This window comes from Cnephaeus nilssonii (assembly GCF_951640355.1).
Source record: "Cnephaeus nilssonii genome assembly, chromosome: 7".
Taxonomy (NCBI): Eukaryota; Metazoa; Chordata; class Mammalia; order Chiroptera; family Vespertilionidae; genus Cnephaeus; species Cnephaeus nilssonii.
In genome coordinates, this window is record NC_137078.1 from 83,663,890 (window position 1) to 83,688,776 (window position 24,887).

Consider the following 24,887-nt stretch of genomic DNA (forward strand, 5'->3'; position numbering starts at 1 on the left):
AACCCTGGGATGGGGGCGCCGGGGGACTCCGAGTGGGAGCTTCTAGACGGTTTGGAGCGGAGTTCCCTGAGCGGTAGGAGACTGTCCTTGTCAGGCCTGGGAACTGGCTGGGGTGTCTCCCGGGACAGGCCCGATGTGAGGGGGCTGGGCAGGGGCTGGGCATGAACCCCCTTGGTGTCTGCGGAGTGGTTTGGAGCTGGGCGTTAAGATGGAGAGAGGGTACCGGCTCCCCCACTCCTGGGTGCCGTCCTTGGGCGAGTCACTAAACGCCTCCCTATCTCGGTTTCCTCACCTGGGGCTGCCAGTGTGAAATGAAATAATGCTCAAAAACAAGTAATTAGTAACGGGTCACTGTTAATACCTCACCCCATTTGAGCAAAAGTGTAAACCCTCAGAGACGGGAAGGCCTTAAGGTGGCTGTAGCTCAGCCCTATGGGGTGGCAGGCCTCAGCCCTCCCCTGGGGCTGACATCACTGGCCTCCAGGCCTCAGGGGCGGGCAGGCCTGGGGGGCACCTGGAAGGGAGGCTGAGAGGCTCCGGGTTCCCGGTGTCCTGGTGTCCTGACGGCCGGGGAGTCAGGCCTCCACCATGAAACCTCTCCTCTCTCCTCACAGGGCCCACACGCTGCTTTTGGCCCCTCTAGGGGGACAGGCATGTCTCAGGAAGGGGCTGCCCAGGGCTGCGGCACAGAGGGGCCTGTTCTCAGTCCCCGCCGCAGCCGTGGGCTCTTCCAGAAGGACTTGGAGGAAGCTAGCTCCGTGGCAGGCCTGGCACCACACCTGCGGGGGGCGAGCTCTGGGGCCCACCTTTCAGCTGGCAGAAGGAAGAGGGCGCTCAGGGAGGAGGCCCATCGAGGTGCCAGCTCCCCGGCTGAGGATGCCCCTAGGGCCAGCGTGAAGGCCGCGGCCGACCTGGTGGTCCTGGAGCTGCCGGTCGCGGGACAAAGCCAGGACTCGGTGCCTGGTCCCAGGCTCCACACCCAGCTGGCCACAGTGCCTGCTCAGGGAAGGCCCCAGATCTCTCTGCACAGCATCTTAGCTGAAGGTTGGGCCAGCAATCTTTGTAGCAAGTGTGTGGGTCTCCCCGAGAGAGCGCTGGTTGGCAGGCAGAGGCCAGCAGAGGTGGAGAAGGAGAGCTGCCCCCGGCCCAGAGAGGCTGGAGAAGGTGGGAGTTCTCCGGGGTGTGATGGGAGAAGCCCCGCCCTCAGTAAAGAGGAACCCCCCAAACGGGAACTGCCCCCCTCACTAGGCTCAGCCCCTGTTGGGAAGTGTGAGACCTGCTCAGAGGATGGGGAGGGGGTTGGTCAGAGCCCCGGTGGGGACAACCCCCAGGGGGTGGGAGACCCCCCACAAGGAGCTGACTGGGAGTCCTTGGGAGGCCTCTGCCACCCTCTCCCTCCCAAGGACACTGGGTCTGGGCCAAGAGATTCAGATGGAAGTTGTGTGGGATGGGCCTCAGGGACTACGTTCCGATATTTGCCCGACGCGGCGGATGGGGCCCAACCAGGCAGCCCCTACGGCCCTGTCGAGTTCCCACTGCCCCGTGGAGGGCTGTCCCTCAGGCCAGCTGCCCAGGGTCCTCCCCAGAGCCCCGCACCGTGCCTGGCGGTGTCTGGGAAGGCGTCCACAGGGCAGCGGGCCGCTGAGCAGGTCGTTGTGGGGGCTGGCGGTGAGGATGGCCCTGCTGCCTCACACAGGCAGGAGGAGCTGGAGGTCAAGGCTTGGCCAGTGTCCATGGGGAGGCCCGGGCAAGGTCTCCCTGCTCTCACTGACACCCCTGCCGACTCCCCAGAGTCTGCAGCCAGCAAGGCTCGCTCAGGTTCATTCACGGGGCAGAGGAGATTCAAGTGCGCTAAGCTGGGGAGGGGCCCCGTTCCCCCTGCCGAGGACCAGGGCACAGACAGGAGCTCCCACACCTTCAGCCAGGACCCGCCAGCAGCAGCCCGCCCACGGGGCTTCCCCACACTGGTAAGTTGAGCCTGAGAGGTTGGGATAGGAAGGGCCAGGCCAGTCTGTCAATGCCATGCTTGGTGGTGGAATTTAATAGAGCCGAGCTGGATGGACTCTTAATGACCTTTGTCCCACATGCCCATTTTACACCTGACGAAACGAAGGCCCACCGAGTCAGGAGACTAAAAGTAAACCGCATTTGCTGACATCTTGTCAGTGGTCAGCATCTTTTGGGGTTGGTAAGTCCTGGGTTCAGATTTTACCTCTGCCCACCTCCTGGCTGAGTGACGTTGGAATATTTTTTTAATCTCTCCGTGTTTTCATCTGTAAAAAGGAAATATTAATGCCAGTTTAATGGGTTTCTCCAAGGACTAAATGAGATGATGGTGTAAAATAATGTGCCTAGCACAGCAGATGGCACAAGGTAAATTACCTCATTTATGTCAAGTTGGCTTTTGCTTTGGGGTCAGCAATTGCCGTATAAAGTGGGCACTGGCTCCGTATTTCCAGATGGGGAAACTGAGGCTCAGGGAAGTTCACAGACTTCTCCAAGCTCACACACAGCGAGGGAGTCGGTGCGTATCCACGTTCCCTGTATTGTTCTTTTACTTCTAATGATCGTCGTTTTATTAATAATCATGGCGAACATGTTTATACACCGAGGGCAGGAGACGGCACTACCTGTGTCCTGCGTATGCTTCTCCCATAGTTGATTTTTATCCCACTTGTTGAATATGTATTGTGTGCTGGGCGCTTTTGATTGAGTTTTCACATGAAGCCCGGAGAGGTAAGCTAGCAGGTCCCAGGCCCCACACCTGGTAAATGACGGAGCCAGGACACAAACACAGGCAGTCTGTCCTGAGAGCTTGCGGCACGGCCTGCTTGTGCGTCTTCCCTGCTGGGCAGGCGTGCCACTGGGCAGTATCACTACCGTGACGACCAATAATAGTACCTGGCCTGCCTCCTGTGTGCTAAGCGCTGTCCTAAGCACTTTATCTTCAATTCTCCTAACCACCCTATGAAGTAGATGCCATTGATATAAACCCATTTTACTGATGTGGACACTGAGGCTCAGAAAGGTGAAATGACTAGTTCCAGGCCAAACTGCAAACTAGTAGCACTGGCATAGGAAGCGGTGAGCTGCCTGGGTGATTTACCCCCACCTGGCGGGTCATTACATTAGAATGCGGTGACATTGTCTTTGTAAGCATCACTCAAAAATATTAGTTTTTAATTAAAAAAACACACGAATGTGTGTGTAGCACAGAAAATAAAGAAAAAATAAAATCCCCATAATGTCAACATTGAGGGCTATCTCCTGGTGGCATTTTGGTATATGTCCTTTTCCCTATGCATATATATCTTTTCTTTGCCTAGAAATGGGATCACGTGTGCCAAATTTTTTATAACTTGATGTTTGGTATTTAACTCCCCCCCCCCCCCCCACACACACACACAATTAATTGTTAGCACAGAATGAGGAAATCCCTTTGAACGCCTCCGGGCCCCTTGCCTTGAGTGGAGATAACCACTGTTAACAGTCTTTCCTATCTGCTTTCTATGAACGTCTATACATATGTGAACACCTACACATGGCGCCTCCCTATCTGTAAGCGGGCTCATCCCACGCCTCATTGTTCCAGGACCTGTGCTTGTTTACTTTTCTCGCGCTGTGGCATTTGAAGATTTTTCCAAGTTGGTACCTATTGTTTGGCGAATCCCTGAGCCTGCATCGTAGCAGCTACAGACACACTTGTCACAGGCCCAGCTAGGACTAAGGCTGGGCCGGGACTTCCTTTTCTCATTTCCTACCTCTGTCCTGTGGTTCCGAGCACGAGGCCTGGAGGCCACCAGACAGGCATTGGGTCCTGGCTTTGCCCCTATCTGAGTGACCCAGGCGAGCGACGTCACCTCCTGGGACTAATTTCCGAGGGTGGAGGTGAGCAGCATGAGATGACGTGTGCTTGGCCTTTAGCAAGGTGCCTGGTGCGAGGACAATAGTCAAAAACGTTACCTGCTGTTGACGTACAATTTTGTCCTGCTCTGAGTCACGCTGGGGTGAACATCGCTGGGCATCTGGCTCCTCCCCATTGCACATTAGTTATTGGGGCCACGTGCCCAGCATGGGGGTTCCTGGGCCCACAGCGGTCTGAGGGGCTAGACTGAAGTGGGTGGCGGAGCCAGGTGCCCGCCCGCCTGGACTGGGAGCAGCCCACGGCTGCTCGTGCCCCCAGGCCCCATCCTTGACTCTGCAGCCCAGCCCAGCAGCCCACAGCTTCCCAAACAACCCGTTGCCACAGCAACTGGTGGCAGCTGCAGGAGAATGGAGGCTGGGCATGACAGGGACGGGCAGGTGGTTGAGGACAGGGCTGAGTGGGGCGTGGGCATAGTGCCCGGCTGGTCTGGAGCCCCTCTTTGGGGCCCTGGCACCTTCTCCCGGAGGCAGCCTGGCTTGTGCCAGGGCCAGACAGATGGGTTCAAGGTCAGGCTCTGTTTCTTACTTCGGATGAGAGATGTCTCTCGTCTGAATCTCAGTTTCTTCCTCTACAAAATGGGGGAGTCAGCTGGGCCCCAGAACTGCTGGGAATCTGGGGTGTGAGGTCGGTCGTGTTGCATTCCTCTGGCTTGAAGTAGAGACTCTTGGAGGCGTGGGGAGGCGGGTGGAGGCCAGTTTCTTCTCTGTCCTGAGCCCGCAGTGGCCAGGAGGTCTGGAGCTGCTCTGTGGAAGGCAGGGGACGAGGGGAGGGCAGCTCTGCCAGAGCCCCTGGCTCTGCCCATCACAGCCGGGGAGGCACAGAGCGGCTCGGGCCCCACCCAGGTTCCCAGCCTCAGGGGTCCTGCGTAGATGCAGTGTCAGAAGGCGTGCGAGGGAGGACTGTGTCTTTCCCCCAGATGGACAGCCTAAGAATAGCTCCTTGTTTTGAGTTCTTATTGTATATAAGGAGCTTCACATATATCATCATCTCATACTGAGCCCTCGCCATAGCATTAGAAGTCAGTGTTAATACCCTGCTTTGCCAAATAAGGAATCCGGGATTCAGAGAAGGTATGTGGCCCACTCAGGGTCACACAGCAAGTGAGCGGCGCGGCCAGCTTTTAAAGCCAGGCCCGTGAGACTCCAGAGTCCACGCTCGGAGCCAGGCTGCCGAAGGCCTGGCTGAGGAGTTTGGATTTGTATGGGACTTTATTATAATTTCTTCAACAAGCGGGAAGTGGGACTTAAGTCACCAGAGAGTCAAGATACAGACTGAAGTCCAGCAGACCCTGGATACCTAGAGGGCAATTGAGTCTTCCCTGGAGAGGGGTGGGTGGGAGGGTTTTAAGGTAGGGGAGGGCAGAGGAGGGGGCTGTCTGAGGAGAGGAGAGGAGAGGAGAGGAGAGGAGAGGAGAGGGAAGGGGAGGGGAGGGGAGGGGAGGGGAGGGGAGGAGAGGGAAACATCCATTGATCAGTTGGCTCCCCGACTGGGGATCAAACCTGAAACCTAGGCGTGTGCCCTGACCTGGAATTGAACCTGCAACCTTTTGGTATACAGCACAATGAATTGTAATGTAAATGAATTGTAATGTAAATATCTGTGTTTTCCGATGGTCTTAGGCGACCCTGCTAGCGGTTCTCAACCTGTGGGTTGCATTTACATTACGATTCATAACAGTAGCAAAATTACAGTTATGAAGTAGCAATGAAAATAATTTTATGGTTGGGGGTCACCACAACATGAGGAACTGTATTAAAGGGTCGCGGCATTAGAAAGGTTGAGAACCACTGCTCTAGTAGATTGGAAGTTTTCTATGCCCTGTTTATATTCTTTTGGTGGCCATTTTAGAAATTTTAACATGAATACCTCACTTACCAAAGTATAAAGGTAGTTACATCTTTATCTTCCTCTGAAATGATATAAGGATCTTGGGATGCTTTAATTCCAAGCATGAACCTTCCCAATTTATTTTTTTTTAAATCCTCACTCGAGGATATTTTTCCATTGATTTTTAGGGAGAGTGGAAGAGAGAGGAAAAGACAGAGAGAAATATCGATGTGAGAGAAACACATCGATTAGTTGCCTCCTGGACATGCCCTGACCAGACCCTGGGCCAGGGAAGAGCCTGCAACCGAGGTCCATGCCCTTGACCGGAATCAAACCTGGGACCCTTTGGTCCGCAGACCGACGCTCTATCCACTGAGCCAAACCAGCTAGGACGAACCTTCCCCATTTATGTGCTGTTGTTACCCAGTGAGTTGGTCTTAAGTTATTTTTTTTTTAATCCCACAAATTACACATTGTTATTATAGTATCATAAGTCAATGTTGGCTTAGATTTAACAACATATTTATCATTTTCTTTGCTCAAGATTTCTCCTTGCATCTCAGCATTTCTACCTGGGATCATTTTTCCTTTCTTCTGCCTCAAGTTCATCCTTTAACATTTTGGTTATTGAAGAAAAAATTAAATTATCAAGAAAAACAATAACTCGCTTTTCTCTACGGTGTTTTTATTTTATCCTCGTTCTCAGAAAAGATTTTGTCTGAGGCCACAATTGATAGTTATTTTCTTTAGGCTCATAGAAAAACATCATTCTGCTGTGTTTTGCCTTCCACATTACTATTGAGAAGTCAGCTGTTCGTCTAATTGTCATTCTGTTGTAAGTAAAAGGTCTTCTGGTGAGAGGCCTGATGGAGTAGTGGCTAAAGGTGTGGCCTCTGGAACCAGACTGCCTGGATTGAATCCCAGCGCTCTGGTTTACCAGCTGTGCGGCAGTGGGCAAGCTGACTAACCAGCCTCGCTGTGCCTCCGTTTCCCCTTCTGAACAATGGGGACAGTAATGGTACCAGGACTTAGCTCACGGGGGGTGGGGTGGGGGGTGAGGATTGACTGAACTAACACGTAAAGCATGCAGCGCCGTTAGAGTGCATTGTCAGTGCTAGTTCAGGGTTAGCTGTTATTTTTTTCTCTTGATGCTTTTAGGATCTCCTTATCATTGGTGCTGAACAGTTTCATTATGATTTGTCTAGGTGAGGATTTCCTTTTACTTACCCTGTTTGAAATGCACTGAGCTTTTGGAATCTGTGAATTGTTGTCTTTGATCAATTCAGGAAAATTCTTAGCCATATATCTTCAGATATTACCTCTGCCCCATTCTCCCTCCTCTCCTTCTGGGACTTCAGGTTAATTAGTCCTTTTCACTCCATCCCTAGTGTCTCTTTGACGGTGTCTCACCGTCTTTGTGCCGTGAATAGTCTCAGTAACTTGTTAAATCTATCTTCTAGGTGACTAACTTATTTCTGTTGTGTCTAATATGCGATTAAACCTATATATTGAGTTTTTCATTTTAATTGTTATCATATTTTTCATTCCCAAAATTTGTGTTTGGTACCCGACCAAGTCTGCTTGATCATTTTTTTTAATGATCAAGGATATATGTATCAATTTTAGAGAGAGAGGAAGGGAGAGAGAAGCATAGATTGGTTGCTTCCTGTACACACCCTGACTAGGTATGTGCCCTGACCGGGAATTGAACCTGAGACCTTTCAGTGTACGGGATGACACTCCAACCAACTGAGCCACACCAGTCACGGCATGCTTGATCATTTAAAAAATATATTTCTTTTGCCTTTCGCCTTTTTTTGGGGGGTTATGTTCGACTCCTTTTATTTTGTTAGACATGTCATATATATGTATTTTGCATTTTGGTCTGATAAATCCAGCATTTAAGTCTTTGCTGGTCTGATTGCTGCGTTGTTTGGAGCCTCCCAATGCTGCAGTGCGGACCCTGAGACGGGGCCAGCCAAAAGGTTTTAAATTGTGAAGGGCTGTCCTTAATGTCTTTCCTGCTTTCCCTCCCAGATGTCCCGTTTTCCCCCCCACCCCCGTTCTCAGTTTATTTTTTAAAAGGCTGATTCATTCCCATGATTAAAAAAAAAAAAAAAAAAAAAAAGTGAAAAGTTTCCTTCCCAGCTCCCAGTCCTTTTCCTATTGGCAGCCTCGTTTTTATTAGGTTCTGGTGGATACTTCCGGCGATATTTTATGCAGAGTCAAGCAAATACAAATTTAAAAAGTCTTTTTCTGTCTTTTTAGTGCAGTGGTAGCACACGACACACATTGTTCTCAACTTGTGTTTCAGTAAAAAAAAAAAAAAAAATGTTTCCGATTGTAAAAGAAATACGTGCTCATTGTGAGTAACATAAATACCCAAGTGCCTATATGTGGAAAGCAAAAACCACCCTGCAATTTCATTCCCTAGAGATAACCTCTATTATGCAACTATAACTATGTATTTACATAAATGGGCTTATGCAACAGATACTATTCTGTCAGCTATTCTTATTCTCCTAGTAGTACAGCATGACATCTTTCCGTATCAGTCAGTGCTGCTGCATAACTCAGCAGTTTAGCGCCTGAGCTTTGAGTCAGACAGAACTAGGTTCTGATCCTAGCTCTGCTGCTGCTTAGGAGCTACGGGACTTTTCAGATCCTCTCTGAGCCTCAGTTTCCTAATCTGTAAAATGGGGATAGAAATAGTACATACCTCATAGTGTTGTTCTGAGACCTTCATAAGATTACATGTGATGTGCTTCCTCCAGGGCCAGCTACCTTCTAAGCACCTGATGAATAGTAGTTTATATTATGACTCACCTTTAAAAAAATAGCCTATCTAATAAAGAGGGAATATGCTAATTGTCCATCACACCCTCACAAAGATGGTGGCACCCATAGCCAATAAGAAGGGAATATGCTAATTGACTGCCACACCTAAAAGATGGCGGCACCCACAGCCACAAGATGTCGGTGCCCAGTTCCCTCAGCCCCACCAGGGTGGCAGACGCATGGCACGGCTGGGCCCACCCCGCGTGCCTGCCTCCGGAGTCCCCCAGTACCCTCAGCCCCCCAGCCGCCCAGGGCCAGCCCAAGGCTTACCTGCACCTCGGATGTCAGCTGCCTAGCTGACGCCCGAGGTGCAGGCAAGCCTCAGATGTTGGCTGCCCAGCTGATGGCCGAGGTGCAAGCAAGCCTTGGATGGTAGCTGCCCAGCCGCCTAGGGCCGGCCGAGGCTTGTGCTGCCGGCAGTGGCAGCAGCAGAGGTGTGATGGGGTCGTCGCCTTCTTCTGGTCGCCTGGTCACCTCTGGCCCTTGAGGGCTCCCGGACTGTGAGAGGGGGCAGGCCAGGCTGAGGGACCCCCCTTCCAGTGCATGAATTTTCATGCACCAGGCCTCTAGTATATATATATATATATATATATATATATATATATATATATATATATATATATATATTTCAGAGAGGAAGAGAGAGCTAGAAACATCAGTGATGAGAGAATCATTGATTGGTTGCCTCCTGCACCAAATTGGGGATTGAACCTGCAACCCAGGCATGTGCCCTTGACTGGAATTGAACCTGGGACCCTTCAGTCTGCAGGCCGATGCTCTATCCATTGAGCCAAATCAGCTAAGGATATGACTCACCCTTTTTAATGACCACATAGACTCCATAGTATGACATGTCACTTTTTATTACCCATCCCCCCTTTTTAAATTTATTATTTTTTTAAATCCTCACCTGAGGATATTTTTTTTTATTGATTTCTAGAGAGAATAGAAGGTATGGGGGAGGGGAGAGAGAAAGGGAGGGAAGGAGGAGAGAGATAGAGAGAGAGAGAGAGAGAGAGAGAGAGAGAGAGAGAGAGAGAAACATCGCTGTGAAAGAGACACATTGATTGGTTGCCTCCTGTACATGTCCGACCAGGACTGGGGAATGAACCCAAAACCCAGGTATGTGTCCTTGACCAGGAATCAAACCCGAGACCCTCAGGTGCACGCGCTGATGCTCTAACCACTGAGCACACTGGCCAGGGCTTAACCATTCCTCTTTGATGAACATTAGATTGTACTCAAAAATTTTTTTTTTGTTATAAATACCAATGCAGTGAACACTGAATGTATTGTTCTGAACTTGTGTTTCAGTAAAAAAAAAAAAAAAAGTTTCACCTCTGTGGGTCCCTGGATCCTCTGCATTCTAATCTCTCATCCTCTTTCTCTTCAAGGAGGAAATGAAAATGCCCCGTGGGGTGAAGCGTGTGTGCTACGTAGGTCTTTGCTTTTTATTACATCCCTTCTTGCTCCCTCTCCCAGGTCTGGTGGGATGGGGGCTCCTCCACACCAGCGGCAACCCCAGCCCCCTGGCCTGCCCCCCGCCAGAGCCCCCGTGTGCTCCCACTTCCCCCAGACCTTGGATCCTGACCATTCATGGTCATTTATTCAAGGGGATTGCTTTTCAGACCCAATTGCTTTCAAAACAACTCTCCATAGTTTGCAATAAAGCAAATGATCAAAACATACTCAAAGCGGGATAAAAGCCTAAAGAAAGCGAGAACAAGGGAAGGAGGAAGGGAACTCTTGTTACCACAACCCCTCCCCCTCCCCCAATCTTGGGAAGGTACAACGGCAAGGCTCCAAGCGTACACGGAGCTTCCTGGCAACCACGGCGCCCAGGAGAGCAGGACAGAGGCTTAGCTCATTAGAAGGCCAGAACCCCACTCTGACCCCCAGTCCCCCCTGACGAGATGTGTCTGGACTCAGGAGGGCGGGAAGGGTGCAGTTACCGCTGAATGTGTCTGGGAGTGAGCGGGGAAGATGAGAGAGGTCGGACAGGAGACAGGCTCCTCCCCTGCGGCACAGGCCACACAGTCAGCAAGCCGTCATGGAACCCTCCTGTGTGCCGGGCCTTTAGCAGGCCTCGGGATCCAGTGTTCGCTGCCCTCATGGAGCGTAGAGTGCAGTGCGGGGAGCGACGTAAGCGCTTACAAGTGGGCTGAGCGCAGCCCGCCTCTGCTCCCCCTGCAGCTGGATTCCGGGGCAGTGATCCACCTCCTGGGGGCCCTCAGCCCCGGGCAGGCAGGGGGGCCGCAGCCCCCGAAGCTGGAGGCCCTGGAGAACATGATGGAGGTCAGCGCAGCCTCGCCTGCCCAGAGGCCCAGAAGGAAGATACGGCGCCAGGCCCACAGCCCCACTTGGTGCCAGGTACAGAGCACCTGCTTTTTGTTCTTACAGATTAAGTGTGGCTCTTTACTCGGGCGATGTCTCTTGATCTTGTTGAGAGAGACACCCTCACACTGATGCTCCGAGTGGCCACCGCAGCCCAGAGAGACGCAGCGGGCAGTAGCCAGAGGGCTGGGCCGCCGCCTGGCCCGCGCCTGGGGTCTGTGTGCTCTTCGCTCCCGGCCACCCCAAGTCCTTCCGGTTGCCTCCCTCAGGAGGGACGGCGTGACCCCTTCCGCCACCTGGGAGTGGCTCCCTGGCCCTCAGGGACCCCACTTCTCCCCCACATACTCTTTCTCCTGCAGGAGGGGCTTCCCGAGTGGCTAGGGGTGAGTGCGTTTGCCCCTGTCCCACGGCCTCCTTCGCTGGAACACGGGTCAGGGAGAACGTGGGAAAGGGGGTGTGTGGCTGGGGGAAGCTGTGTCCCTGTGGGGCCACGGGGCTGGACCCAGCAACGTGGCCTCAGTTCCCCCCCCCTCCCTCACAGTCCAGTCCAGTGGAGTCTGAAGAGGAGGAGCCCGAGGAACAGGACTGGGAAGAGGACTCAGGTGAGGGGCCGCCTGCGCCCAGCAGTCCCTGGAAGACAGGATATGTCTTTTCTCCCCTCACCCCCCAATCAGCTTGTAGTCCTCCCCAAAGAGGTAGGGGCTGATGGCTGCCTGGACTGAGCTCTCTTAGACAGATGAGGGGGGGGGGGATGCGGTCCCTGAGACTCGGACCCCTCCTTGGCCTGCCTAAGCCCCTCAGCACCGAGTCACTTCCTCCCCTTGCCCCTGAGCATCCCCTGGGGACCCCGGATCCTTTTTCTCCACAGCTCAGCTCCAGCTCCAGAAGGACATTGGGGTACGGGACACTGTGGTCCGTGTCATGCGGAAGGTGCTGTGGAGTCGGTAAGGCCTGGCTCCCCACTTCCCTGACCCCCGACGGTACCACCACCTCCCTGGGCCATGCCATGTTCTGAGGCAGGGGTGGGGAACCTTCTTTCTCCAAGGGCCATTTGGATATGTATAACATCATCCGCGGGCCATACAAAATTATACTTAAAAATTAGCCTGCTATAAAAAAATTAGCCTGCTATATTTGGTCAAACATTTAATTAACTCACCCCTAATGCCTTGGCAGGGCCGGACCAAATGATTTCGCAGGTTTATACGGCCGGGGGCAGGATGTCTCCCACCTGTCTTCCAAGGGCTTTTGTGTGTATGAGGAACCCCTTTCGTAGCCGCGAGGTCACTTGCCCACACAAAGAGTGAGAAGAGAGGTGGACTTGACCCTGGGTCTCTCTGGCTTCCAGGCTGCGCTTTCCCATTAAGCCCCTGTGGCTCCCGGTCTGCTCAGGTCCTCGTGGGTGTCGCCACAGCAGATGTTTTCAGATACAATGAGACGGTGGTGGGATCTCAGAGGTCTGAGCCCAGAGCGCTCATTTCCCAACGGGGAGACCAAGGCCCAGGGAAGGCGGGACTTGGCAAAAGCCACCCAGCAGCCCTTGCTGGTTTGGCTCAGTGGATAGAGCATCGGCCTGTGGACTTACCGTAAGGGTCCCGGGTTCAATTCCAGTCAAGGGTTGTGGGCTCCATCCCAGGTAGGGGGCGTGCAGGAGGCAGGCAGTCAATGATTCTCTCTCATCATTGATGTTTCTCTCTCTCTCCCTCTCCCTTCCTCTCTGATAGCAATAAAATAAATAAATAAAATGAAATAAAAAGCCACCCAGCAAACCAATGGCAGACTTAAGGTTTCACCCAAGGCCAGGGCTCTGTCCTCTGCCCTGGCTGATGCCTTACCCGCCCCCAGGCTGTCTCCTCTTTTACTCTCCTCAGTTCCAGCGCCAGGGCTAGAGCGTGAGCCAAGCAGGCAGATTTTGTTTGCCACTAATCATGTGGCCCTGGGCAAGCCACTTACCTTCCCTGAGCCTCAGTTACCCCTTCTGTAAATGGAGAGTGATAATACTTATTCCTCCGAGAGTTGGGGTGAGAATAAACGTAGGAAAATGCCCAGACCCTGCCTCCCACCATCTCTCTCCCCGCCAGCCGAGTGCCTGGATCAGGGGTCCTCAAACTTTTTAAACAGGGGGCCAGTTCACTGTCCCTCAGACCGGTGGAGGGCCGGACTATAGTTTAAAAAAAAAAACTATGAACAAATTCCTATGCACACTGCACATATCTTATTTTGAAGTAAAAAAACAAAACGGCAAAAACACCCGCCTGTGGCCCGCGGGCCGTGGTTTGAGGACGCCTGGCCTGGATAGCCTCACACTCAGGGCCTGTCCCCCGCAGCCTCCGGGAGGTCCCAGACGTGGCGCTGAGTGAGGAGGTGGTGGAGGGCATCGCTGCTGGCATCGAGGCGGCCCTCTTCGACCTGACACAAGCCACCAACTGCCGCTACAAGACCAAGTACCGCAGCCTGCTGTTCAACCTGCGTGACCCTAGGAACCCCGTGAGCAGGACTGTGGGCTGGGCCCGGCCCCCTCCGCGGCAAAGCCCTGGCCTCTGAGCGGGTGGGGGCTCTGAGCGGTGCGGTGCAGCCCCTGCCCCTGCCCTGCAGGACCTGTTTCTCAAAGTGGTTCATGGAGACGTCACCCCCCACGGCCTGGTGCGGATGAACTCAATCCAGCTGGCCCCCCAAGAGCTGGCCCGCTGGCGGGACCAGGAGGAGAAAAGGGTGAGGTTTGGGGTCAGGTCAGGATAGGTGACAGGATGGGTGGCGGTGTGGAGGGGTGACCCGAGTATGGAGCAGGAAGAGGGAGACAGAGCAGAGGGAGGAGGGAGGTGGTGAGACACGGGAACACAAGACGGAGAGAAACATAGAAACGAGGAAACGAAAGGAGAGAGGAGGCAGACAGGGAGAGTCAGAGACTCCACCAACAAAACGAGGAAAAGCGGCAGAGACGAGAGGGATTAGAGACGGAGAGATGGTAGAGGAGTGACACCCCCGAGAGGTGTTACCTTCCTCTTGTTTTCCTGTGAAGCTGGGTTCTGGGAGGGGGGGCGGGGCTGGGGTTGATGGTCCAGACTCTAGAGTTCATGATTGACATCTGCCATCCATGGGGAATAGACCCCTGGGGTGCCCCTGTTCCCATTCCTGCCTCCTGGTGCCCCAGACTGGATGAGAGACCTCCCTCCCCCGACACTTCACAGTTATATCCCCATATACCCTGTGTCCATGGTCTCCCCTCCCTGGGGACTGTTCAGGCGCAGGGAAGGTGTGGGCACAGCTGGCTTTGGGGATTTGCGTAACGGTTTTGGGGGCCTAGTGAGAGAGGGAAGGACGGATCTAGGGAGTGGGGCCATGGGATGGGGTGGGTGCTAAGGCTCCCGTTCTGGTAGACCTGATTAGAATGAATAACTAGAATCCACTAGGAGAATCTGGCCACTATAGATTGAACTTCTGTCCAGGCCCTGTGGGGATCAGGGAGCGGGACCAGCTGCTTAATCGGTGGGGCCAGTGCTGAATGGAAATGCAGGGCCCTTTGTTCAACAACGATGAAGAATTTCACGATGACAACGGCATTAAGCATGGGGCCCGTCTAAGCACAGAGCCTGCGCAGCTGCCCCGGAGCCTCGCCCACGAAGCCAGCACTGCCAGAGAGGAGAGGGCCTCGGCCCTCCAGGGCTGGTTAGAAAGGGAGGGACAGGCTTTCAGGAAACATTTCAGATAGGAAGGCACTGATCAATAATAAGAGTCACAACCAGCCTTTGCTATGAACCAGGCTCTGGCTAAGCACTCTACGTATGCTGTTTAATATAATGCTCTTAGTTTAATCCCTGGAGAAGAGGAAAAATGAGGCTTAGAGCAGTAAAGCGCTTGCCCAAGGCCACTACCTTGTGGGTCTCTTATATTAACGGCCCAGCTGGCACTCAAGAGCGTGCACACCTCCCAGGACAGACGATGGGGTGCACTCAGGAGCAGCACCGACTGTGCTGGTGCAGGCGAAGTTCAAGGTGTCCTGGAGGAGCAGGGCTTGTGCTGGAGGGTGGATGAGTGGACTATGGAGAGGTAGGGCTGGGCTGGAGGGCTTTCCGGGTGAGGGGAATAGCAAAAGCAAAAGCGTGGGGAGGGAAAAGCCTGGCGTGGAAAGGACCACCGGAGAGGGGCCTCGAGGGAGGACAGTGAGCACTTGGGTCCTTGGTGGCCAGAGACCCCCTGAATCCGGCTGCTCCACCCCTCAGGGCCTGGAGATCATTGAGCAGCAACAGAAGGAGCTGTGCATCCTTCCGACCTCCAAACTGACCCACAAGGGTGAAGTCGAGATCCTGCGGGACACGGACCAGATGCTGACCCTGGAGGATCTGGTGGTAAGCGGAACCTGACCTGGTGCTGGGCAGGGCCTGTGCCCGGGATCCCACTCCTTCCCTCACCAGCTGTGTGGCCTTGGGCAAATCACCTGACCACTGTGAGGCCCACAGTCTTCGTTGGCCAGCTGGGTAATGATCTACCACGCCGAGTGCAGGTGAGCATGGGGCCAGCCAGCCCCGACCCAGGGCCTGGCAGCTCCTCCTCAGTGCTGGTCCCTCTCCTTTTGACCTAACCCCGTTGTTGGCAAACGGCGGCTCGCGAGCCACATGCGGCTCTTTGGCCCTTTGAGTGTGGCTCTTCCACAAAATACCACGGCCTGGGCGAGTCTATTTTGAAGAAGTGGCGTTAGAAGTTTAAGTTTAAAAAATTTGGCTCTCAAAAGAAATTTCATTTGTTGTACTGTTGATATTTGTCTCTGTTGACTAATGAGTTTGCCGACCACTGACCTAACCCTGAGGGACCCCATGTGAGTGGTCCTATCCCCGCAGTCCCCCCCAGATACCTGGTTGGGAAGCAGGAGGGCCGCACTGTTTGAGGCAGTGTCTTTGTGCCTGTAAGGAGCAGACCTGCTCTATTCGGCAGAAGGAATTGGGGGTGCTTCAGGCAGGGAATCACCCAGATCGCAGGGCAGTCGGTGCAGAGTGTCCTCTTATCGCTGGGATCTGCCTCGTCCTCCTGTCCATCCTGCTCCTTCCTCCTGCTTGGCCCTTCCATCTTTTTTTTTTTTTAATATATTTTATTGATTTTTTACAGAGAGGAAGGGAGAGAGATAGAGAGTTAGAAACATCGATGAGAGAGAAACATCGATCAGCTGCCTCCTGCACACCCCCCACTGGGGATGTGCCCGCAACCAAGGTACATGCCCTTGACCGGAAACGAACCTGGGACCTTTCAGTCCGCAGGCCGACGTTCTATCCACTGAGCCAAACCGGTTTTGGCGGCCCTTCCATCTTGCACATGGCCCGACACGGTGGCTCAGCAGCCCTCCATCCCAGTCAATGAGCCCGCCAGCTTGGCCTCCTGCAGCTGTCAGAACTCCCCCGTGGCTCCCTTCAGTCACTCTCAGAGGTGGCTCCGGCTTTGGTTGGGTGTCTGTGGGTCAGATGTTCACGCCAGTCTAATCAGCCGTGTGTCCAGGGTGGGGAGGGCAGGCAAGGTCCCTGGAGTCACCTTCACCGGGGAAATGGCAGTGAGCAAGACAAAGTCCCTGCTTCTCCCAATCAACATCCAGGCCAACAACCAGAGCTGCTGCTGTGCAGAGAGTAGCCCGCGGGGATGTGGCTGCTCTCCAACCAAAACCAATCTGTGTTCCCTGAATAGACTGAATGTAAGTGTAGGGGAGGAGCTAGGAAGACCTGGAGAGGAGAGAGAGGGGAAGAGTAGGGGGTGGCAGAGTAGGGGGGGGGGGGAAATAATACACAACCATCTTTACTCCTTGCTGAAAGTACTCCTGGATGAGGAACCTGAAGCCACTTGCCCAGGTCACCTAGTTGGCAGCGGGGAGATGAGATTTGAAGCCAGGCTGTCTGACTCCAGAGCCTGAGCCTTGGCGCTACTCAAGAGATGGTATTTAGGGCAAAAGTAGAGGTTAAAAATCTTTTTAAAAATAATTTTTTAAAATATATTTTTATTGATTTCAGAGATGAAGGGGGAGAGAGAGAGAGAGGGAGGGAGCGGATCGATGATGAGAGAGAATCATGGATCGGCTGCCTCCTGCCCGCCCTACACTGGGGATGGAGCCCACAACCTCAGCATGTGCCCCGACTGGGAATTGAACCGTGAACTCCTGGTTCACAGGTCGACATTCAACCACTGAGCCATGCCGGCCAGGCAAAGTTAAACATCTTCTAGACTCTTCCTAAAACAATGTTTAGTTTGTGTTTAAAGCTGTTGCTATTATGACGAAGGAAGGTGATTTGGCATGGGCATCAAGAGTCTTAAAAAGGTTCCTTCTCCCTGATTCCGTTGTCAGCTTATGAGAACTTGTCCTAAGGAAATAGTTGAAAGTTTAGGCAAATATTTTCTTGCACAAGGATGTCCTCAGTACCATTTGTAATAGCGAAAACCTGGGACTGACCCAGTCATCTGGCCACCGAGGTGATGGGGACACTGCCACGCACCTCATGCGTGTAATATCTACAGGGACTACGGGACGTGGCAAATGCCGCTGCTGTCATTCGGGGACAAGATGAGGATACAGGCCCACCTTGTTTTATTGCGCTTCTGCTTTATTGTGCTTTGCAGATACTGCCCTTTTTTTTTTTTACAAATTGAAGGTTTGTGGCCACCCTATGTCAAGTAAGTCTATTGGCACCAGTTTTTCAACAGGTTCAGATGATGATTAGGATTTTTAAACAATGATGTTGTTGTTGTTTTTTAATTTGGGGGAACCTAAATTTTATTTTGGTGACACTAAGATATGTGAAATATTGTCTTTCTCTATTTCGTACTTTGCTCTATAAATAAAAATTTTTATTGAATTTATTGGGGTGACATTGGTAATAAAATTATGTAGGTTTCAAGTGTATGATTCTATAATACATCATCTTGTATACTGTATTGTGTGTTCACCACAATAAAATATTTTTAATTAAGGTAGGTACACTTTTTAAAAATATATATTTTTATTTCAGAGAGGAGGAGAAAGGGAGAGAGAGATGGAAACCTCAATGATGAGAGAGAATCATTGATCGGCTGCCTCCTGCACGCCCCCCACTGGGGATCGAGCCTAAAACCCATTGCATATGCCCTTGACCGGAATCTAACCCGGGGACCCTTCAGTCCGCAGGCTGACGCTCTATCCACTTAGCCAAACCAGCTAGGGCTAGGTACACTTTACTTATTTATTTATTGATTGATTGATTTTAGAGCGAGAGAGGAAGGAAGAGAGAGAGAGAAATCGATTTGTTGTTCTACTTATTTATGCACTCATTGATTGATTCTTGTATGTGCCCTGACTGGGGATTGAACTCTCGACCTTGGTGTACTGAGATGATGCTCTAACCAACTGAGCTACCCAGCCAGGGGATACACTTTTTAAAAATATATATTTTATTGATGTTTTTACAGAGAGGAAGGGAGAGGGAGAGAGAGTTAGAAACATTGATGAGAGAGAAACATCAATCAGTTGCCTCTTGCACACCCCCCACCGGGGATGTGCCCTCAACCAAGGTACATGCCCTTGACTGGAATCGAACCTGGGACCCTTCAGTCCGCAGGCCGACTCTCTATCCACTGAGCCAAACCGGTCAGGGCGATACACTTTTTTTTTATACATAAGGCTATTGAACACTTAATCAACTACAGAATAGTGTAAACATAACTTACGTATGCACTGGGAAACCAGAAAAGTCATGTGACTCACTGTATTACAATATTCGCATTATTGTGGTGGTATGGAACGGAACCCACAGCACCTCAGAGGTATGCTCTAAAGGTTGAAGATATATAGGGTGTCCCCCCAAAATGTATACACACTTTAACAGCTGGTAACTCACTTAATTTTCACTCCTTTTCAGGTTTAACTGGTTTGAAATAATGGGTGAAGCCAGACTAAGTTTTGAACAAAGAAAATTTATCCTAAAGCGCCACTAGACGTTTTTTAATGGGGATATAGAAAGGATAAAGTTTACGGTACAAAACCCGGCAACAGTCAACGAATCGAGGCGCACAAATACCGAACGAAATGATTCTTGATGTTTGCGATTCCATTGCTTCACCTTATCAGCAGTGCCTGGACCAGAATAGTCATCAATTTGAAAACAGGCAATGACAAAACAAATGATTAATTTCTGTAGATTCTTTTAAATTTTGAAAGTGAACTGTATATTAATAAACACTGAGTTTATAATCATTCAAAGTGTGTATACATCTTTTTGGGACACCCTGTATATGTATATTTTTAATACTCATCCGAGGATATGTTGTTGTTTTAAAATTGATTTTAGAGAGATGGAGGGAGGGAGAGAGGGAGGAAGGGGGAAGGGAGAAAGGGGGGGAAAGAGGGAGGGAGAGAGAGAGAGAGAGAGAGAGAGAGAGATTGATTGCCTCTCATACACACCCCAATCAGGGATGGAACTTGCAACCTGGGTATGCACCCTGACCAGGAATCAAACCTGCTACCTTTTTGGCGTATGGGACAATGCTCCAACCAACGGAGCCACTTGGCCAGGCCCAGGTTGAATATTTGATCCTAACTATTTTAGTAAAAGACCCTAAAACCTGGGTATAAAAAAATTATAAAGGAATACCCAGAGTATCAACAGTTGTCTCTAAGTGATGGGACAGGGGCTTTTTTTTTTTTTTTAATTTTCAAAATTTCCAAATTTTCTTTAACAAGTCACATGCTTTTGTTATAAAAGAACCCATTACTTGGAAGAATAAAGCCACATCCCTGAGGCTTTCCGCTCACAGAGGGCTCCTGACGTCCCCAGCTGCCTTTCCAGGCCACCCCCTCTCCCTGTGCCTCCCAGAGACCCATGGTGTCCATAGACTGCAGCCCACTGGCCCTGCCTGCCATGTCAGAGGACCCCACGGAGCAGCAGGAGGACCCCATGGAGCAGCAGGGGGACCCCACGGAGCAGCAGGGGGACCCCACGGAGCAGCAGGAACCCATGGAGCAGCAGGATCCCACGGAGCAGCACGGGGACCCCACGGAGCAGCAGGGGGACCCCACGGAGCAGCAGGACCCCATGGAGCAGCAGGATCCCATGGAGCAGCAGGGGGACCCCACGGAGCAGCAGGACCCCACGGAGCAGCAGGACTCCACGGAGCAGCAGGACCCCACGGAGCAGCATGAACATCACTTCTTAGACTCCAGCTGCCACATCTTCAAGGGTTGTGGGAGACACAGAAAGGGCACGGGGTGGGGGGGGAGGGGGGCAGGCAGGCTGGGGCGGTGAGGTTCAGCAGTAATAGGGATGTGTGGCCTGGGGAGAAGGTGGCAGGGTGGGGGTGCCTGGGCCCCAGGTCACTTCAAAGATGACCTGCTTCAAACCCTGGCTCTAAAGCCCTGGCTGGCTTCAGGCTGGCTGCCTGCCCCTGTTTCAGCTCCTGCCTCTGCTGTTTGCAGACAGGAAGCCCTCGTGTGAGCTGCCAGGCTTCTCCAAAGCCAACAGGAGGGTGGAGGACAATGTCATCCAGAGAGCCCCAAGCCCAGCCCCTGCGTCCTCTCCAGAGATGCCCCAAATCTTGGAGAAACCTCCCATGGAGCCCCAGGACAGGTGTGGGGCTGGGGGCAGGGAGGTGGTGGGAGCCACCCGCTGGGACAGCAGATAGGCATGGATTTCTCTTTTTGGGTGGCCTTGGAAAAAACGTACTTCTTCTGTGGGTCTCAGTTTCCCCATCTGTGCGGTAGAACTAATCATCCCGACCTACTGGTTCACCCCTGCGTAACGCCATGCTCGGACCAGTGTGCTGCACCCGCAGTGCGGACACGGGACCTTCTTGGAAAAGGAAGGAGATGCCGGGGAGCCCTGATGACCTGTTCTCCCTGGCCCTCTCTCTCTGTCCTTCCCTCCAGGCTGCAGATGTCTGCGGAGTCCACAAAGCCCCCCTGGGAGGGGGCTGTGGCCATGTTCTCCATCAAGCAGTTCCGGGTCAAGGCCCAGCTGGTCTCAGGACACAGCTGTCAGCTCATCATGGTACTGTTGCCCTATTCACCCGGGTCTCCCTCACACACTGACCAGCCCAGTCAGTTACTCACACCCTCATTCATTCATTCATTCATTCATTCACTCACTCATTCTAAGACCCTCTCTATGCCTGGCCCAGTGCTAGACATGGGGACAAATGAGATGCCAGCCCCACTCCTGCAGAGACACACATGGGTAAAGGACTCCCTGTAACCCAAGGCATAAAGCAAGAAGGACCCAGGAGAGGGGTCTGTGCTTCCCTGGCTCAGAGGAGATTTTAGAAATGATTGTTAAGTGACTAATGATCAGCTGAAGTGTGGGACGAAGGTGGAAGGTTAGAAGAGGGAGTGAGGGCCTTCTGAGAAGTTGTAGGAGATTGGCCAGGACAGAACGTAAGCCTCAGGGGCAATTAGGGCCTCCTGGGCAGCCACTTGGGGTCCTGATAGACTAGTTGCTCATCCTCTTCGTCACAGGCTGTGGCTTTCAGGTGGCTGGTGTCGAGTCTGCCCTAAGTGGCTAGGAATCTTGGGGGCTGACTGGCCATGCTACCTGCCCCCCAGACCCTGCCCGAGGTGATCCGCTCAGCAGGCTGCATCCCCCGAAATACCATCTGGGACCTTCTGGCTAGCATCTGCCCGGCCAAGGCCAAGGTAACCACCCACCCTTGGGTCTCACCTCTCCTGCTAGCACCGTACCCCCAGCCCTGTGCTCCCTCTCTCTCTGCCTCTGGAGCGGAGACCTGGTGTACAACAGTTGGGTGGAGTTTCCACGGTGACTGCAGGCTTACAGTGTGACCCTGGACAAGTCCCTCTGTTTCCTTCTCCGGAAAGTGGGGATGCGCTTCCTCACAGCAGGGGTGTTTGCAGGAGTGAAGGATGACTGGTCCTAAAGCTGCTGTCTTTCCTGCAACTACAGGACATCTGTGTGGTCAGACTGTGCCCCCAGGGGGCTCGGGACACCCAGAACTGCCACCTGCTCTACTCCTACCTCAACAACAAGCAGTGCCATGGCTTGGCAGCTGTGGAACACGTGAGGGTGGTCCTGCTGCCCCTGCCTGCCTTCCAGCCCCTGCCCACCAGACTGCGCCCTCTTGGAGGCCCAGGTGAGCACACCGATGCCCATGCCAGACCCTGCCTCCCTTCGCTTGGTGACACGGTCACCCATGTCTCTGTGGAGACAGGCACCTCTCAGGAGGGAACTCCTGAGACAGGAAAATGTGATAACAATGACGGTAGCTCATACTTGTATATTGTTTACTGCACGCCAGACAGTGTTCTAAAAGCTTACTTAAATTAATTCGTTTCGTCCTCAAAATAACCCTGGAATGGTGCTATTAATGTCCTCATTTCACAGATGAGGAAAGTGAGGTAGGGTCAAACCATCCATGTCTACCCTCAGCCAGGTGAACCCTTTCCCCGACTGAAACAGATCTTCCAAGGCAGGTCCACCCTCCCAGTTACTTTTCCCAGCATCTCCTGGGCCCCCATCGCATTGCCGGAAAGCTCTTCTTGGGGGTCTAACCTCCAGGACCTCCTGCCACAGCCAGCATGCAGCTTCCGAGGGCTGTGCACTCTCCTACCAGGCCTCTGCTCCCTCCCTGCCTCTCCCCAGGCCTGGAAGTCACTCACCCAAGCCTGCTGCTGGCTGTGCTGCTCCCCACAGCAGGGCTTCCAGACACAGCGGAAGCCAGCCCCTTGTTGGAGAAGGTGCGCAAGACGGTCTCCTTCAACAAAAAAGTGGAGATGAGATGCTACCAGCGGAAGGACGGGAGCCCGGATGTGGCCCTGAAGGGCTCCCCACCCCCAGGGGGTACCCTGCAGCAGAGCCGGGGCAAAGGCAGCCTGGCACCAAGGGGAATCTGTGCCTGGCAGAAGCCCTCTAGAGGCAGGGAGAGACTGTGGGAAGAGCCTGAGACCCGGCAGGGTCCTGGGCGAGGGGAGTGGCCCATGAGACCAGGCTGGGGCCAGTCCTGGCATCCGTATTCGGCAGCACCAGCTGGCCGGGGCCAGCACCTCCACAAGGCATCCTGTCCCCAGCAAGCCCTGCTCCAGCATCTTGAATCCCTGGTGACGATGAGCCACCAGCTCCAAGCCTCCCTGAGACCCCCAGGTCAGGAGCTCCTTCCCCAGCCCCCTGCGGCCGGTGGGATCCTTGGACTCTTTTGCTGGCCTCCTGCGGCTCCAGAGCCCTCTGGCCCAGCCCCTGACTCCACTTGGGGCCCAACAGATGGAGCTGGCTCTGAGTGTCCTCTCCCTGGAGGGACCTGACCCTAGAAGAGGGGCTTTGACTCCCTCCCCAGCGCTGAACCCTGAGCTGTTCCTGGGAGATGTGGGGGCAGAGGAAGGGGAGGGCCAGCGCAACCCACCTGCCCCTTTTGGTTTTCATGTTTTGCAAACCGTTTAGTGTTGATTTTTTGGTTCAATAAAGATTTTGACCAAGTTGAGACTGCATGCCTCTGCTGGCTGGGCAGGAGAGACCCCGGGCCTGGCCAGGTGTGGGTTGGGGTGGGTGTGTCTGAGATTTTGTGCGCAGATGTAGTAGCAAAGCCAAAGTGCTGGGATGGAGGGGCAACTTTGCCAGTTGCTTGCCTGAGGTCCTTAACTATCATGATGTGCCAGGGCGCGGCTGTCGCCATGGTGGGTTCTGGGAGCATTTTGCAAGTAATGTGAACTAGGGGGAAGAACGGGTAATGGGAGAGATGGCGGGAGTAGGGAGGGGGAGAGAGAGAATTCGGCTTTCGAAGGGGCACAGGCACCTAGAGACGGCAATGGTTTTAAAAACTTTCTGTTACCAAGAATGTTTTTCCCCTTTGGATAGTTGGGGTGGGGGTGGGGCTACCACCATAGCCCCTCCGTGTCTCTGTGTGTGCATCTGCCTGTGAGCATGTGTGTGTGTATCTGTGTGTGTCTGTTGAGGAAGGAAGTCGGGAGAACCATAAAGCACGACTCCTCTATCTCTTGCCAGCTCCCGGACACTGGGACTGGAGAAAGCCAAGGGTCTTGGCCTGGCAGGTGGACATTCGGGCTGTCGTCAGGGCTGGATGCTGCTGCTTTGTCTGGGGCCTGGAGTGATCTAACAGCAGCTACAATTGTAAAGCATATCAGTGTGGAGTGTCCTTGGGAGAACTGAGTCTGGGGACTGACCTGCGAACTGGCCGCCCTTGGCTGCCTAACCCACACGGAGAAGCAGGACCTGGCTTGGAGAACTTCTGACAGGACCCTACCCTTCTCCCCGGGCCTGAAGGGCGTACCCCTGCCCACCCCTTATCGAAATCTCCCTATGTGCCAGCCTTGTCCTGGACCGTGCTGGAAGGATGGGGTATCGGTTGTTTGGGGGAGTCTCTTCTCTGCCCCATGAGCTCTGCTGCTGCCCTACCCGCGGACGACAGCAGAGGGGGCCCTCGGCCTTGGGATGGAGGTCGGGGCTGGCAGGGCTAGAGGCCGAGCTGGGGGTGGGGCGAAGTGTGGGATTTTAGCCGAAGGGATTGGAAGCAGGGACAGGGGTGGGGTGCGGGGTGGGACAGGGAGCAGGGACAGGTGAACGTGCAGAGGGGGTCGAAGCTCCTTTGGGAACTTTTCTGGTCCGAGCGGCTGGTGAGCGCCACAGCTTCTGTGCCATATGCAAATGACACCAATTACCATGCAACCTACAGCTCTATTCCGAGCCGGCAATTTGGGTCATTTTCCTAACGCAGTTGAAGGAGGAGGAGTTGGAGCAGGAGCCGGCTGCGCACCCCTCCCCCAGGTGCCGAGCGTTCGCGGCCTTCCCGGGGCGCTCAGTACTCTGCGCCGGGGCTTCCGTCCCGCTTTCCCCTCCGTGGGACGAGGGCTGTAGGCGGACCCGGAGTCTGGCGGCCTGCTTCGAGGCTGGGGGCTGGTCAGCCTGCCGCCCACCCACCTTTTGGCCCTAGTCCAGCGGCCGCCAACCTTTCGAACCTCACGACCCCCAGTTGTCCGCGGACCACCGGTTGGCGACCGCTGCGC

At 53.4% G+C, this 24,887-nt stretch overlaps 1 protein-coding gene across 1 annotated transcript; it reads left to right on the forward strand.

Moving 5' to 3' along the window:
- Nucleotides 1-653: 653 nt before the first annotated feature.
- Nucleotides 654-23,171, forward strand: SPOCD1 (SPOC domain containing 1; the record flags this gene model as incomplete). The annotated part of the gene is made up of 15 exons (XM_079777865.1): nucleotides 654-1,967; nucleotides 9,985-10,026; nucleotides 10,784-10,960; nucleotides 11,466-11,526; nucleotides 11,793-11,868; nucleotides 13,252-13,411; nucleotides 13,520-13,636; nucleotides 15,145-15,270; nucleotides 19,744-19,836; nucleotides 20,047-20,107; nucleotides 20,343-20,493; nucleotides 20,793-20,913; nucleotides 21,465-21,554; nucleotides 21,820-22,006; nucleotides 22,516-23,171. 15 exons carry the CDS (start codon nucleotides 654-656, stop codon nucleotides 23,169-23,171), a joined length of 3,432 nt encoding a protein of 1,143 aa, XP_079633991.1.
- Between the last annotated feature and the right edge of the window lie 1,716 nt (nucleotides 23,172-24,887).